The sequence below is a fragment of the Gracilinanus agilis genome, chromosome X (genome assembly GCF_016433145.1).
Source record: "Gracilinanus agilis isolate LMUSP501 chromosome X, AgileGrace, whole genome shotgun sequence".
NCBI classification, from domain to species: domain Eukaryota; kingdom Metazoa; phylum Chordata; class Mammalia; order Didelphimorphia; family Didelphidae; genus Gracilinanus; species Gracilinanus agilis.
The window spans coordinates 62,151,046-62,165,685 of record NC_058136.1 but is presented as its reverse complement, the minus strand read 5'-3'; the positions used below and the strand labels follow the sequence as shown (position 1 = coordinate 62,165,685).

Sequence of the window (14,640 nt, the reverse complement as noted above, 5' to 3'; positions counted from 1 at the left end):
TCCTTCCTTTCTTCCTTCCTTCCTTCCTTCCTTCCTTCCTTTCTTCCTTCCTTCCTTCCCTCCCTCCCTCCCTCCCTCCTTCCTTGGCTTGGTCTAGCTGCAGACAGGGGGCAGGAAACAGGCAGATGCCTGGCTCCCCTGCCAGAGCCTGGTCTCAGCAGAGACAGCCAGCCCCTCTAGCTCCCACCCATGTCTCGGGGGCCATCAGAGGTCCACAAGCATCCCCCTGCTTGGACTCACAGCACAGGCATTTGATGGCCATGGCGTGCTGGAAGTTCTCGGGCACAATGAGGGAGCGCATGCACACCACAAACAGGTTGCCCAAGCAGGTGGCGCAGGCGATGACCCAGACAAAGATCCGAAGGATCAGATTGGCCAGGAGGTTCTCCAGGGAAGAGATGCCGTCCGTGTTGGGCTGGCAGCTGCGCACGTGGGGAACGTAGCTACAGTACTGGAAGTGGTCGAAGTAACTGTGCGGAGGGGCAGAGGGTGAGGACGTCACTGCCCAGCTGAGCCTCCTCCCCCATCTCCCCAGGCTCCGTGCTGTGTGTGGAGGGGCTCACTGGAAGCGAATTCAGGGCGGGGGTGTACTCTAGTGAAGGCTCCCGCTCTCCACCACCCTGCCACCCACTCTTTCACCCGTCGAGAATGGGGCTTGGGCAAGGGCTGAATTGGGACCCCTCCTTCCCACCCTGCCCGAGCACCCCTCGGCTCTCGAGCCCTCACACGTAGGACAGGTTGGTCAGCTTCTGGAACATTCGGTTCTCAATGTTGGAGATCTCCATGCCCTCCATGCTCCTGAAGTGAGAGGAGGAGGAAATGGAGGAGGAGGAGAGAGCAGCCTCCCCCCCCCCCCCATCCTAGGCCAGGCCTTCAGAAACCTTGGCTGCTCAGCATAAAGCTTGCCTCTGAGAGGTGCCATAGCATAGCTCAGTGAAGAATCTCGGAGCTGGGGACATGGCAATGGGGGCTGAAGTGTGTGACCTAGGGGGAGTCACTTGGCATCCCTGGGCCTCAGTTTCCTCCTGTGGAAGACCACAGGGTTGGGCCTCCCACTCTAAATGCCAGGACTTTGGGGTGCTCTTCACATGGCCCTTCCCCCATAACTGAAGCCAGCAGGCCTCCACACTCACAGTGACTGCAGATAGGGGAGACTGTCAAAGTGGTCCACAGGGAGCTCTTTCAGAGGGTTGGCAGAGATGTTCCTGTGAGCAGAGAGGAGAGAGGGCCAGGGCTGTGCTGGGACTTGTTCCTGGCCCTCCCCATGCCCAACCTGGCTGCCATGGGCTGAGAGTGGGAAGATGCTGGGGACTCTCTTGGCTTCCCAGCCTCAGTTTCCTCACTGTAACGTGGTTACCAATCCTTGCCCCGCCTGCCTCATTGCCAGGGAGGACGTCACCTCTATAACTGCTCTATAACAAGAGGGAGCCCAAGGGAAACCACTCCATTTGGTCGCCAGCTTAGTTGCCAGTCTGGACGCCCCAAGACCAAGGCTGGCTTTCCCCCCACAAGCCTCTCATCCCTCACCCCCCAAGCCCCAGAGGTTGCAGCTTTGGGCCAATTATGGTGCACTACAGCATTTAGCAGGGGCGAGGCCTGGGTCCCCTTGGGAGGGCAGTGTCTCAGCCCTGAAGAATGGAAGCAGCAGGCCCACTCACAGCATCTGGAGGTCCTGGAGGCCCTGGTACATGGATGGAGGCGCTTCCATCAGGAGGTTGTTGGAGATGTCTCTGCAGGGAGAGAAATCGGCTCCAGTGGGAGCGAGTCAAACTTTGGGGGTGGGGCGTGTCAGGTGACTCCCGCTCTGACATGGCCTGTTGTGGCGCCCCTTGCGACTCTCACGTTGTCTCCCCGCCCTGACATTCTCTGTCCCTAGAAGGCCTCTTCCAACTTGGATGTTCATCGGGTCTCCGTCCTCCCATGACACCTTGGAATGTGGCGTGAGTTAGGGAGGGCTCCCCCCACCCCCAGCCTGTGTCAGTGTGGACCTGTGAGCAGGGCCTGGGCCCGGGAATGGATTAACACTCACAGTTCTACCAGTTGAGGCAGATTGGCAAAGGTCCCTTCCTGAATCGCTTTGATCAAGTTACCCCGAAGGACTCTGGAAGGAGGGAAGCAGAGAGAGCTCAGAGCTCGGCGAATTGGCAGCCAAGAGATGATGTGGCCACAGGGAGAGGCAGGTGCTGGATGGTGCCGAGCCCTCGCTTTCATGGGCCAACCGGGCCGCTCATCCTGTGTCCACTTACCTGCCCTCTGGTTCCTGGCCCAGGCCATGCCAACAGGGCTTCTCCCTCACCCTGGGTCCTCTGGCTGCAGTTAGTTGGTGAGTGTTTTCTTCCATTGTGCCCACCCCACTCCAGGCCAGCCAGCCAGCCATGGAGCACCCATGGAGCACTCCCTGTATGCCAAGAACTGTGCTCAGGAAGGAAGGGTCGGGGACATGGAAAGGGGAGGAGTCACGGCCCCTGCCCACTTTGAGCTAAGGCCAGCTGTGAACACAGAAGTGATGGGAGGACGGGCACAGGGAGGCGGCCCGAGGGGCAGAGTCCCAAGTGGGGGGCTCCTTTTCTCCATGTGCCCATGCCAGGAGACCCGGGGGAAGGTTGAGCCCCTGGAAAGGATTTCTGGGAAGGCTCGGGGGTGAGAAGGGATGGATGAGGTGCAATCTGTGTTATCGGAGCAGGCATCTACTTCAGGGAGGTTCTCAAGCCCAAGCATTGGCTAGGAGGGCTTGGGAGGCTGGAGGGGAGGTCAGGAGCTTGGGAGCCTGGTTTTGCTACAAACGGTGTATGGCTGTAAGCGAGTCCCTATGCCTCTCTAAAAGTCCTTGTCCACCCAATAGGAGTGCCGGTCCATGTTCTACTGAGCTCAACCTGCCAGGGGATGCAGAGGAAAGAAAGGGAGGCCTTGAGTGAGGGCCAGAGGCTGCACTGGCAGAGGGAAAGGCCCCAGGACACAGGCAAAGAAGGGCCATCTGGTGGGCCGAGTACTTGGCGGAGGGCGAGGACGGGGACCTGTTTCCATGTGGAAGGCCTCCAGGGGTCGCCCTGCACAGGTCGCGGAAAGAGGCCAGGGCAGTGGGCCTGTTCTCCTCACCTTGGGGGCCTGGCAGGAGTGGGGCACGATCCCCTGCAGCTCAGGGAAACCACCCCAGCTCTTTAATGCAGATGCCCAATACAGGCTCCACTGCCAGGGGGTCTGAGGAGGGTGGGGTGGGGGGAAGCCACACCTCTGGTGCCCTCTGGGCATCCCGACCTGGAAGGAAGCTTGGAACTAGAGGCACAGGTGGAGGGTGGCAAGCAGCAGAGGCTCCCTCCTGTAAAGTAAGGTCCCCAGGGTGCTCAGAGAGAACATCTCAGGTTCCAAACCAGGTCTTCGTTTTGCTTTTTTTAAACCCTTCCCTTCTGGCTTAGAATCAATCGACACCAAAGTGTTGGCTCCAAGACAGAAGAGAGGTAAGGGCTAGGCAGTGGGAGGTAGTTAAGTGACATGTCCAGGGTCACCCAGCTAGGAAGCGTCCTTCCAGCGGGGACTGCCCCTGAGAGTGGGGGGGGCCGGGGGCGGGGGGGGGGGTGGAAACTAGCACGAGCTCTGAGCCTGGCGTTCTTCCCTGCATCGGCTTCCTCCCAGGTTGGTGCCTGAGCCTTATCCTCAGTGCTTGCTGGTGTTTATGCTCACTTTCAACGGGCTCCCCACACCGGACCCCGCCTGTCCAGTAGCCAGGAATTGCCATAGTGGCAAGGTGGGGAAGGCTGCGGGTGCTGATGGCTCGTTCTGGGCCTGAAGCCCGAGCAGAAGAGATGGGAGGAGGGGGCTTCCCCGCGCCGCCTGGACTCTTTCTGCTGGGGAGGGGCGAGAAGGCGAAGGGCCAGGGGCGCTCTCCTGGCCCAGACTGCACCCCTTCTGGCCGCCTCAGCTCCTACTGAGCCCAGCTTCCCTGGCACCTGTGACTGGCTGCCCCGAGGCCTGTGGGGCGGGCATCTAGCTAAGCCAGTTGTTGAGGAGGGACCTGGCAGAAGGCCTGCGCTGAGCCCCTACTATGCGCTAGGCAGGCCTGGGGGGGGGGTCGAGAAAAGGAAGGGCTGGTCCCTGTCCCCAGGGACAGCCAAAAGCCAGGCCCAGTTCTTTCCATCAGTCAGCATTTGCACTAAATGCACCAACGTCCAGTGGAAACAGGGACACAGGAGGGCAACATGACCAGAGGAGGGAAGTGGGCCAGGAAGAAGGCTGTCCTATGGCCTTCTCTCTCAGCAACTGCCCCTCTCGCCTCGGGGAGTCAGGAGGGACCTCCCTCCTCTGCCATTGATGTTGATGAACTCTGTGGCCCTGGATAAGTCCTTTCCGTGTCTTTGAATCTGCTTCCTCTCAATAAAAAGGGAGCTAAGAAGACATGGAGGGGCCCGGCCCACAGGTCTGCCGCCACCGCTGCTGCTGCTGCTGCTGCTGGAGGCGGAGTGTGTGCGTGTGCGTGTGCGTGTGCGTGTGCGTGTGCGTGTGCGGTGCTTCATGAACCTTGGAGCACTGCCCAAATAGGGACTCTTCTTCTTACACGTTGGGGCCATCCAATGGGAAATCCCTCACGAGACCCTCCCATTCCCACACTTTAAAACACCTCCATCTTCATCCTCCATTCCCAGACAGCCGTCACTCAGAAGGAGGAGGTCGTCCTCCCACCTCAGGCCTGGATATAACGCCTTCCACCTCCTCTGGGGCCTTGGTCTACCAAGGATTGCTCCTCTCAATTAGGGGCCGCCACAGTGGGTAGAATGCTGGGCCTGGAGGCAGGAAGACCTGAGTTCAAATCCAGCCCTAGGCATTTACCAGCTGTGTGAGCCTGAGCAAGTCACCTCACCTGTCTGCCTCTGTTCCCTCCACTGTAAAACAGGGATGAGCATAATATTCCCTCCAAGGGAAGTCGTGAGGATGAAATGAGATCTTCGTACAAGCATTTAGCAGACTTGAAAAGAGCCGGGCAAATGCGAGGAGGAGGACGATGGGCATATCTTGCCTTCCTCCTGCCTCTGTTCCTTTGGCCCCTGCCTTCCCTTACCCTGGTTCCTCGGCCCTTGTCACCTGTCTTCTGCCCCCTCCCTCCTGGCTTCGGCCTAATCCAGAAGCAGCTGTGCTGCTGACTCCCCCCTTTTCTGCCCTGGCACTCACTTCCTGTCAGAGAAGAACCCTTGAAGGGTCGCAGGGTGGCCACCTTCACTTGTTTTCCTGGGTAAGGCTGGCTCCTTGGCCCCTTCGCCCTCCCCGCTGTTTCCCCAGCCCAGGATGGGGCAGCCCTCCTCCCTCAGGCACTCCCAGATCTCCCCTCCACTCTGGCTCTGAGTGCTGCCAGCTGCAGAGAGCCTCTTTCCCTCCTTCCCTCCCTCAGGGGACTCTCTTGTCCCCTGGCGTGTCTGACCCTTCCCCTAGTCCTTCATCAGTGGCTGCTCTCTCTCCTTCCAGGATCTCCTGGGTCCCCCCACAGGCTGCATTCTTTCCTTCTGGTGGCTGCAGCTTCCTGGATCTCCAAGTCCAGCCCTGACTTCTCTCCTGCACCTTCACTGACTCCTGCTGGCCAAGCAAAGGGGCGAAAAGGTTAACACACCCCAAACTTTGGCCTTTTAGTCAGCCAGAAGGCCCACATGTCCTCCATAGCTCTCTCTCCTGCTTTCCACGCCTACTTCCGCCAGCCTAGGCAGAACCCTTAGGGCCTGCCACCTGGCCTCCAGGGCTAGCCTCCTTCCCCCTCCAAGCCAGAGCCCACCTGGGCTGGGATCCTGAATTTCCTTCAAGGCTCGGCCTCCTTGGGGCAGCCAGGGCTCTCTGTGGCTCTGGTCTCTGATTGTCTTAGACTCCTCCACGGCATAAATACTGCATCCTCCAGTGGAGGGCCAACTCCCAAAGGGCAGGGCCTGCTTTTCCTTTGGCCCCCCAGCCCTGGTAATGCCGAGTTCTGGATCGGTGCTTGTTCAAGGGGATGGACTTATCTCTGGTTCCAATGGAGCCATTCCCCTGTCCCCACTGGCTACGAGCTAAAGCGAGCTCAAATCCCTGGCGGTGGCATCTTGAGACCCAGCTTGCCTTCAGGCCTGGGCACATGGGATGGCCCAGGGCCCGTTGCTTGTCCTCCTGTGTCAACGGTCTTAGCTTAGACCTGGTGTCCCCTCTCTGCCCTGCTGAGCTCATCTCACCTCTGCCTACAGAAAATCCACCATCACTCTGCCCTCACGGAAAGGCTTCTCTCCCTCTCTCTTGTTTTTGTGTCTCCCTTTCTCTGTCTCTTTCTGTTTCTCTCCCTCCCTCTCTGTTTCTGTCTCTCTTTTCCTCTCTGTGTCACTCTCTCTCTGTCTCCTCCCTCTTTCTTTGTTTTTGTCTCTCTCTTTCCCTCTGTCTCTTGTCTGTCTGTCTGTCTGTCTCTCTCCTGGGGATGGAAAAGCCAAAGAAAGTAGCCCTCACCATCCAGGAGCTCCAACTCCAGGCCTTCCTCTCCCCAACCTCACACTTGTGCCCAAGCACTAGCCTGGTTTTCCCCATTAGAACAGAAGTTCCCTGAGGGCAGGGATGAAGTTGGCACCTTTCTTTGCATGCCCACCCCCCAGCCTCCCTCAGCTGGCAGATGCCTGGCCCACAGGAGATCCTCACTGAACTAACTAACACCTGGTGACTGCACACGGAGTCCCTGAGAGAAACAGATGAAAAGTGCCCAGAGGCAAGGATATGGGCCACACAGCCTGTGCAAAGTCACAGAGGTGGGAAATGGAGGACTGATTATGATGAAGAGCAGGGCCAGACTGACTGCACCCAACACTATAATAAGCCTAGAAAACCTTATATTCCCTCTTAGGGGCAATAGGGAGCCACCGGAGTTTATTGAGCAGGGAAGTAGCTGAGTTAGGCCGTGATCACTACTGAGGCTGTTATTCATGGCTTTCCACAATGCTGAGCTCAGTGACCTGGGGGCAGCCAGGAAAGAGAAGAAGGGAGGAAGGAAACCCTTGAAACAGTGACAAAGACGCAGGCAGACAAACGGGCCTGGGGGACTAAGAATCTGGGACCTGTGGCACAGCAGAGAGAGTGCGGAGTTCAAATGCAGCCTCAGACACCTAACCAGCGGCGGGCCCCTGGGCAGTTCACGTGGCCTCTGTCTACCTCGGTTACCTCAACCGTAAAAGGGGGATGAGAAAGGCACCTACCTCTCCACATTGCTGAGATCCAACGAGATCGTGCGTGTGGCCCACTTTGGAAGACTTAAAGCACTCTATCGATCATCGTTGTTAATAGCAACAACAGTGACGACCAGAATAGAAAATCCTGACGGTCACTTCTGAGCCGTGTGACCTTGGGCTGTTCCCTCATGGGCTCGCGTTAGGCAGATGAGAGCAGACAAATAATGGGTTGGAGCCACGGGGAGTTATTATACACAGGGAAACAATGACAGCGAACGATGGGGCCAGTCAATGAGAGCAGCCAGCCAGCCAGCCTGGATGGAGATGATGGCGATGATGCAGCCCTTAGCAGACAAGAAGCCCTTGCCAGGTCTCATTCACTGGGCTGGTTCTGGGTTCGGGGTCCCAGCCAGCTCTCAGTTTTTGAGAGTCGGACAATGCCACACAATGGTAGATGGTTACAAGACCCACAAGACGATATAGTGGAGATAGTCAATATTCAAAGGCAGCAAGAACACCCCAAGCTAGAAAGTGGCAAAGGGGGGGCCCCAGCCCGTGGCTGATGCACGCTGGAAGGCAGCGGGAAGACGGCTGAATTTGGAGTCTAAGGATCTGGGTTTGAATCCCGACTCTGCCCTTGGCCTCTTGGAGTCTTCTTCTGCTATAAGATTAGGGGGATTCGACTGAGTGAGTCACTTAGGACACCGATCTTATGGATCTGTGCCATTCAGGGAGAGCTGACAGATGGGCCATGGCAGTAAGATGCCAAATAATCAAAGCTGGAACTAGCACAGGTGCCAGAATTTGGGGGCACATTTCCTTCTTTTGTGCCGGTTTCTCGGCTGGCCTCTTGTTGCCAAGCTCTAGTCTCGAGGCCACCCAGCTGGCCTGGAGGCCCATGGCGTGTGGGACACATGGAATCACTGGGGGGGGGCTAGTGGTGAAGCACCTTGAGGAGAGAGATGGAGGCTCCCCTGGCCTGCCCAGAGCCTCGTCCCCCAATATCGTGGTGGCCGGGGGGTGGGGAGTTGGCACCGGTGCCTCTGTTTGAGAAGGAGCCTTTGTTTCAGCAGAGTGGGCAATCTTGTCTAACCCCTGCATCTTGCCTGCTTTTACCCTAGATCTTGGGAAAGGACAAGCAAAGGACTAATGGAAGCCCCTGGGTCTGAGCCCCCGAGGCCAAGGACGGAGCGGCAAATGAGTAAGTCTGTCCTCTGCCCTGGAACACAGCAAATTGTCTCTAAGGCCAGTTGCGGCACGTGAACCCAGCGTGACCGTGTACTTGCTGTGTTCTCATGGTACCTGTGGGAAATGACTCATACCCAGAAGGCCACTTGCCAAGCAGTGCTTCCCTCTGCCTTGGTTTGTAACTATGGACCAAATCAAGCCTTTGTGTGACTTGCACCCTAAACTGTTGATAATGAGGATCCTTCCTATTTCCCAGTGGAGGCAGGAGAGGCCTTGGGGCTGGTTTCGCTTAACTGCCAACTTCCTGCTCCTCTAATCCCTGCGATTTGGAACCTCCTTTGAAAAGCCATCCCCACCCCTCCAGCTCTCCCCAACTCTGCCCCCTACTCTGCTGAGCCCTAGTCCTCCCTAGTCCCTTTCCATTGCAGCCCCCAGAATGCTCTGCCCTGGGTGGCACGCACCCCTTCACCCTCCATCTCTGCCTCCGACGTACCTTCAGTCTTGCTGTTCTCCCTAAAACTTACCTTTCTCTCTCGGTGCCTCCTTCAAGGCTGGTTCCTTCTTCTCTCCGGTCCCCCTGCCCTCTAGGACCAGGGGGAGGAGTTGGCTTCCTTGTGGGCCTGCTGCTCCTTTTGGAGCTTCCCTCTCCACCACTACCCAGCCGGCACTGGGCTTCCTTCAGAGCACACTTCTTTCTGTCTAGATCCTTGTTGCCGTCGCCGCTGGATGGCCAGCTCTACCTCCCTCTTCTCCCCAGCTCTTCAGGAGCTGGCTCGCCACCTTCTTTCAAGTCGGGCCCTGCTCCCCACCGGTCCGGCCTCCTGAACTCCCTCGACCTCTGTCCCGGACCCACATTAGCCGTGCTCGACAGAAATGACACCCCCCACACACACACACCCCCTGAACTTGCCCAGGTGTCAGAACTCCTAGGTATGGCGCAGCATACAGTGACAGGCAGACAGTTACAGACAATAGCAGATTTCATACAGTGAAAGACAATTGATCATGGGAGACCGTATCACACAATGGCAGACAATGGCAGGGTAGGATGAGGGATGGGACGGCTGATGTGCAGGAAGAGGCAGCAGCAGTTCCATGGTGTGACGCAGTGAAGAATGGGTAGCCTCCGCGGAATATTCTTTCACTCAAGTATTTACCAAGCATGTTCCCTGTATCCAGCGCCTTCGGTGGGCACGTGAGGCTTCCCTTGATCTGGTTTCTAGCTGCCACCTTCAGTCTTCTCTACTTACCCCGGGTCCCCCCAGACCACCTCAGTCCCCAAACATGAGAGCTCCGTCGCCATCTGCCAGGTTCCGGCTCCTCCTCAAGGCCCGGCTCAAGCACCGGCTTCATCCCACTGCAGACCCATGTCTGGTCTCCCAGGGCAGGAGGCAAGCTCCTTCCTTAGCGGTTCCCCTGGTGCTGTTTTTCTGTGCGCGAATCACCATGTGCCTTGCAGCCCAGTTATTTGTCGTGCCCCCTCACACACTGGGAGCTCCTCGTGGTCAGGGACGCTGCCCTGTTCCTGGCTGGCTCCCTCTTAGCCCTGAATGCTGGGCCTCGGAAGAAATGACAAGAGCTTTGTGGGATGAAGGAGGGGAGGAAGGAAGCAGGGAGGGAAGGAATGACTTAAGCACGACCTTCCAGACACTGTGCCTGTCTTCAGGAACCACACAGTCGTCTCCATAAGCGGAGGACGTCCACACAGAGAGCCAGGTGGGGAGAGAGACACAGAGATGTATGAATGTGCCGCACACAGAGCAAGGGGCGGTGGGGAAGCTGGAGCGCTCGGTCTTGCTGAATGAACAGTTGTGTGCTGAGCCCTCCCCTCTATGGCGTGGCTCTGCCACCCCCCCCCCCACGCATGTCCACGCGCACACTTGTCTGTGCTCCCCAGGGTAAGTGGGCGGCAGGGAGCACCTCGCGAGGCTCGCGTTAGAACTCACAGAAAGTACAGGGACTTCAGCCCCAGGAAAGTATCGGGCGCCAAGTCGGTGATCTGGTTGTTGTCCAGCATCCTGCAGAGAGACAAAAGTCAGAGGGAGGTACCAGGGTTCCAGCCCGGTGCAGAAGGAGAGAGGGGGACGGAGCACCGTTCCTAACCAGTGCCTCTCCCCACCTTCCCAGGAGGATCTGGGGCCGGCATCTCTGTGCCGGGGACCACCAAGTTTCAGAGAGGGCCCAGGCAGGCGCTGGCAGCAAATTCCAAATGGAGCACTGGCTCACCCTCCCTTCTACCATGGTCAGCTGGGCTCATCAAGAGCTAAGCCCAACCCAGGCACCTGAGCATCCTGCAGGGCTTAGTCCCCGGGAACTCCCCAGTAACTCACAGCCACTCCAGCTGGAAGAGGTCCTGGAAGAGTCTTGGAGGAAGGGAGTGGATTCGATTGTGACTCAGGAACCTGGAGCCGGGGAGAGATGGGCTCTCACTTAGGGGCAAAGGCCCAGGCAGGACCCACTGCTCCCTCTTCCCACCATCCCCAAGACCCTGCGAGAGCTGCCTATGCCAGAGCTGGGATGGACCTCAGAGCTCCTCAAGGCCCAGAGAGGAAGGACTTGCCCAAGATGATGTCTCCTCCAGATTCCTAATTCTAGGGCTTTCCCCACCTCCCTCTGTTGTCTCCTCAAGAGTGGGTCAGCTTTTAGGGGAAAGCCAACTGCAGCCAGCTCCTCGTCGTCCACACTAAGGGGGAAGAGCAGGCCAAGGATGCCCCTCCCCAATGTCTTCAGGAGACTTCAGAGAGAACTGCCTCATCTAGCTTCTTCCTTAGCCCAACATGCAAATGAATCTGCTGGCTCCTGGTTAGGGCGCCTTCTCCCTGCAGATGGGCCTAACAGAGTGCTGGGCGCCCATGGAGCCTGGGAGGACCCATCCGAGCCTTGGCAGGCAGGTTGGGGGCGGCACAAGGGGCCAGGGCCAGTCAGTGCACTGAACTGCTTTTCTTTGCCACAAGGCAAGTCTCCCTGGCTAGGGGAATGATTTCTCTGGACGGGCAAAAGGCCTCTTTAGAAAGGAGGGAAAGATCACTTTCCCCAAGTGCTTCCACCCAAGTCCAAGGACTGGGCACCGTGTGGTGGCAAGAAAAGCCTGGGGCCCGGAAGGCCAGCTCTGATTCTGCCAGTTGTGGGAGCCTGGCCACGCAAGACATTCCTGGGCTCTCGGGCATGATGGGAGATATCTAGACTAGGTGAACTCAATGGGCCCTTCTGTAGCCACGCAGCTCGGGCCCACGTCGCTGGTCCTGTTGGCTTCCCAAAGAGAACTTTCCCCAGCTGTAGACCACAGAGCCTTCTCCCTGGCCGGCAGCCCCACGAAAGGGCCCCTTTGGGCAGGAAAAGGACCGAGACCAGGCCAAGGGCTTAGGGACCAGGTAAGAAGGGAGGCAGCGTGTGCGTGTGCGTGTGCCCACATGTACACGTTCCCCTTACTATGTGATGGGCCCCTCTAAAGCAGGGAATCATGAGACTAGCAGAAGAGGATGGTCAGATCACCCTTGTGTCTGGGAGGAAGAGACTTCTTGGCCACTTGGGAGCTGAGCACACCTTCTCCCCTCCTCCTGGCCTTCACAAAGAGAGCTGAAGGGCCAAGGTCCAAGCCGATGGCAGAGGGCCATCGTGGTGCCCCGGGAGAACGCTCCCATTATCCCCTAGAGCAGGGGGTCTCTCTTGGCTCCTGGCTCCCGGCTCCCAACGGTGCCGCCATTTCCAAACCACTCTTTCAGTCTGGCCCGGTCCAGTCCCCCTGGGCCCCTCCTTCCAAGCCAAAGGCGAGGCAGGCCTGATCTGCTAACCCCGACTCCCTTGTCCCCTATGCCGCTCTCTTTCCAGCCAGGGACAGAGGCCTTCCTTACAGGTTTGGTCTAGTCCCCTGGCCATCCCGCACCCCCCATTTCACTGTCCCCTGCCAAGGGCCAAGGAGTTCTGGTACTCACAGCTTTCTTAGCTGGGATAAGCCAGTAAAAGCCCCAGGGGCAACGGAGTGGAGATTGTTGTTCTGCAGGAAGCTGGTGGACAAAAGAAAAGGGTTGGGAGCGTTCTGGGGACTTTCTGCTTCAGTCCACCCCACCGCCCTGACCCTAGAGCAGCCCAGGCTCAAAGAGGCAGCCTGAGCGCTGCTGGTACAGCAGAGTAAGCACTATATTTAGACTCGGATGACCTGAGTTCAAATCCTGCCCCTGTGACTTATCAGCTGTGTGACCTTGGGGAAGTCACTCACCATCCTGTTGCCTTAGTCATCTCATCTGTATAAGAGAATTTGAATTCAGTTGCTTCTAAGGTCTCCAGCCCCAAGTCAACAATAATCCCCTGCTCCCTGGAGCCCACATAGGGCAGGTACGGTGCTCTCCGCTTCAGGGACTAAGCATTTGGTAAGCACCTACTATGTACCCAGCCCTGTATAATGAGGAATGCAAATCCAGTCCCTGCCCTCAAGAAGCTCCCAGTCTAGCGCACAGGACTAGCTACGGATGTGCTGCAGACGGGCTGAATTGGAGGGACTCGGCGGGGAGGACACCAGCAACAAGGGGGACCAGAAGAGGCTTCTTGAAGAAGGAAGCCAGCGGTGGGGATGAGGAGGGAGAGCATTCCGGGGGCGGGGCAGCCAGTGAAATGCTGTGAGCAACAGCCAGGAGGCCACGGTGGGCCTGAACTGTAGAGGACACGAAGGCAGTGGTGAGGGGTATGTAGTACACTGGAAAACAGAGGAAGGGAGCAGGTTGGGAAAGGATTCCAGAGCTGGTTCTGGGAGCGCCAGGGAGCCACCGGAGTGCACCAAGCATACAAAGTCAGACCTGGGGCCGAGGGAGATCACTTTGCCAGTTGAATGTAAGACGGGGCTAGAGGGAGGAGAGATTGAGGCAGGGGGACTGGCCAGGAGGCTACTGAACAGCGGGAGAGAGACGATGAGGGCCCTCAGCAGAGGGGTGACCGACCAGGCGAGTGGAGAGAAGGCGAGGCAGCCGAGAGATGCTGTGAAAGCAGAAATACAAAATGGCCGGCGATCGGAGGGTGATAAGCTAAAAAGGACAGGCCTCAACGGTCCACACAAAACATTCACTTTTAGTCTCTCAACTGGGGGATCTTTATTCGAGGGCCATCAAGCTGAAATACTACTGGAGGAACCAAAGCATGTCCATATTGACATTTGCACCCAACATTAAGCAGATGCCACCAAATGAAAGGATGCCTCAGAGGTTCTCCTCCAAGAGGAGGATAAACAAAGGACTTGATTTCATTGGGTACTCAATGGCCAGAGGAAATGAGGCCACTTATTTCTCAGGACCTTTGGTTATCTCATCCTGCAGTACTCATGATGAGGCTGAGGAAAAGGAACACAATGAAGATAATTGTACCTTTTGCTCCAACATATGTTGCAGAGGATGAGTAAGTGGAGAAAAATCGATGAAGAATTTGACTAAGTCCTCCAAACCGAATCAATATATACCCCCTTGATGCTTGGCGAGCTCAATGCAAAGGCACGCATGTGGAAGGTTGGAAAACCCGGCTCGGGATTTGGAAACGAAAGATACCAAAGCTCATTGATTAATCAGAACACTTGGAGCTGCACAAACAAGCTGGATGCGGTGAGCCCTGAATAGCCTATCGGCTAGCTATAGCAGAGAATGACTCATTATTGATGGGGGAGTCACGTCAGAGTCACCTTTCTATGTACAGACTGTGGAAATCCATAAGGAGAAGTATGATAAGCAATTGCAATGGCTTCCATTTGAACAAGCTGTTCATTGGGAAAAAAATGGGAAACAGATAAAAGGAAAGATATTGACAATGATTATTACCCCCTTTAAGGAAGTTTGCCTGAGGCCAAATAAGTGAGAAAGCCAAAAGAACAGAAAGCATGCCAGTGAAGGCTTGTCCTACTCATCAAGAGTAAAGCAGAAGACCAGTGACAGTAGAAGACAAAATGGCGAAAAGCAAAGAAGAGGAAAATGAGCCTACAGAAAGCTTAGTAGGAAACCCAACTAAATCACGTCACAAAGCACTTGTCAATGAACCTAAAAGGATGAAAGCAAAGATATAGTGAAAAGCATTGGACAGAAATCCCTTCTCATCAGCAACGATAGTGAAAGTACCACGCTTGGAGTCTTGGTGACACTCATGGGGAAGGGAGAACGGCATTTAAGAAGATGAGGTCAGGTGGAATGGAGGAATGGATGAACATGATCTAGAAAACACAGAGGAAGATACTCTGGAATCAGTTCTCTAGAGTTTTTAGAGAGGGGAGAGGAGAGGGAGGGAGGGAGGGAGGGAGGGAGAGGGAGAGAGAGAGAGAGAGAGGGGG

At 56.7% G+C, this 14,640-nt stretch overlaps 1 protein-coding gene across 1 annotated transcript in view; it reads right to left on the bottom strand.

Annotated features, from left to right (window-relative positions):
• The window catches only part of LOC123253719 (relaxin receptor 1-like), a 40,644-nt gene that overhangs the window by 3,036 nt on the left and 22,968 nt on the right, over positions 1–14,640 (bottom strand). The window contains exons 3-12 of the mRNA XM_044682869.1: positions 12,807–13,032; positions 12,559–12,654; positions 12,275–12,346; positions 10,673–10,744; positions 10,289–10,360; positions 2,030–2,101; positions 1,659–1,730; positions 1,134–1,205; positions 727–798; positions 241–470 (exon numbers count right to left, since the gene is read on the bottom strand). Of these exons, the coding sequence (XP_044538804.1) occupies positions 241–470; positions 727–798; positions 1,134–1,205; positions 1,659–1,730; positions 2,030–2,101; positions 10,289–10,360; positions 10,673–10,744; positions 12,275–12,346; positions 12,559–12,654; positions 12,807–13,032 (1,056 nt within the window). The remainder of the gene's footprint in view (positions 1–240; positions 471–726; positions 799–1,133; positions 1,206–1,658; positions 1,731–2,029; positions 2,102–10,288; positions 10,361–10,672; positions 10,745–12,274; positions 12,347–12,558; positions 12,655–12,806; positions 13,033–14,640) is intronic.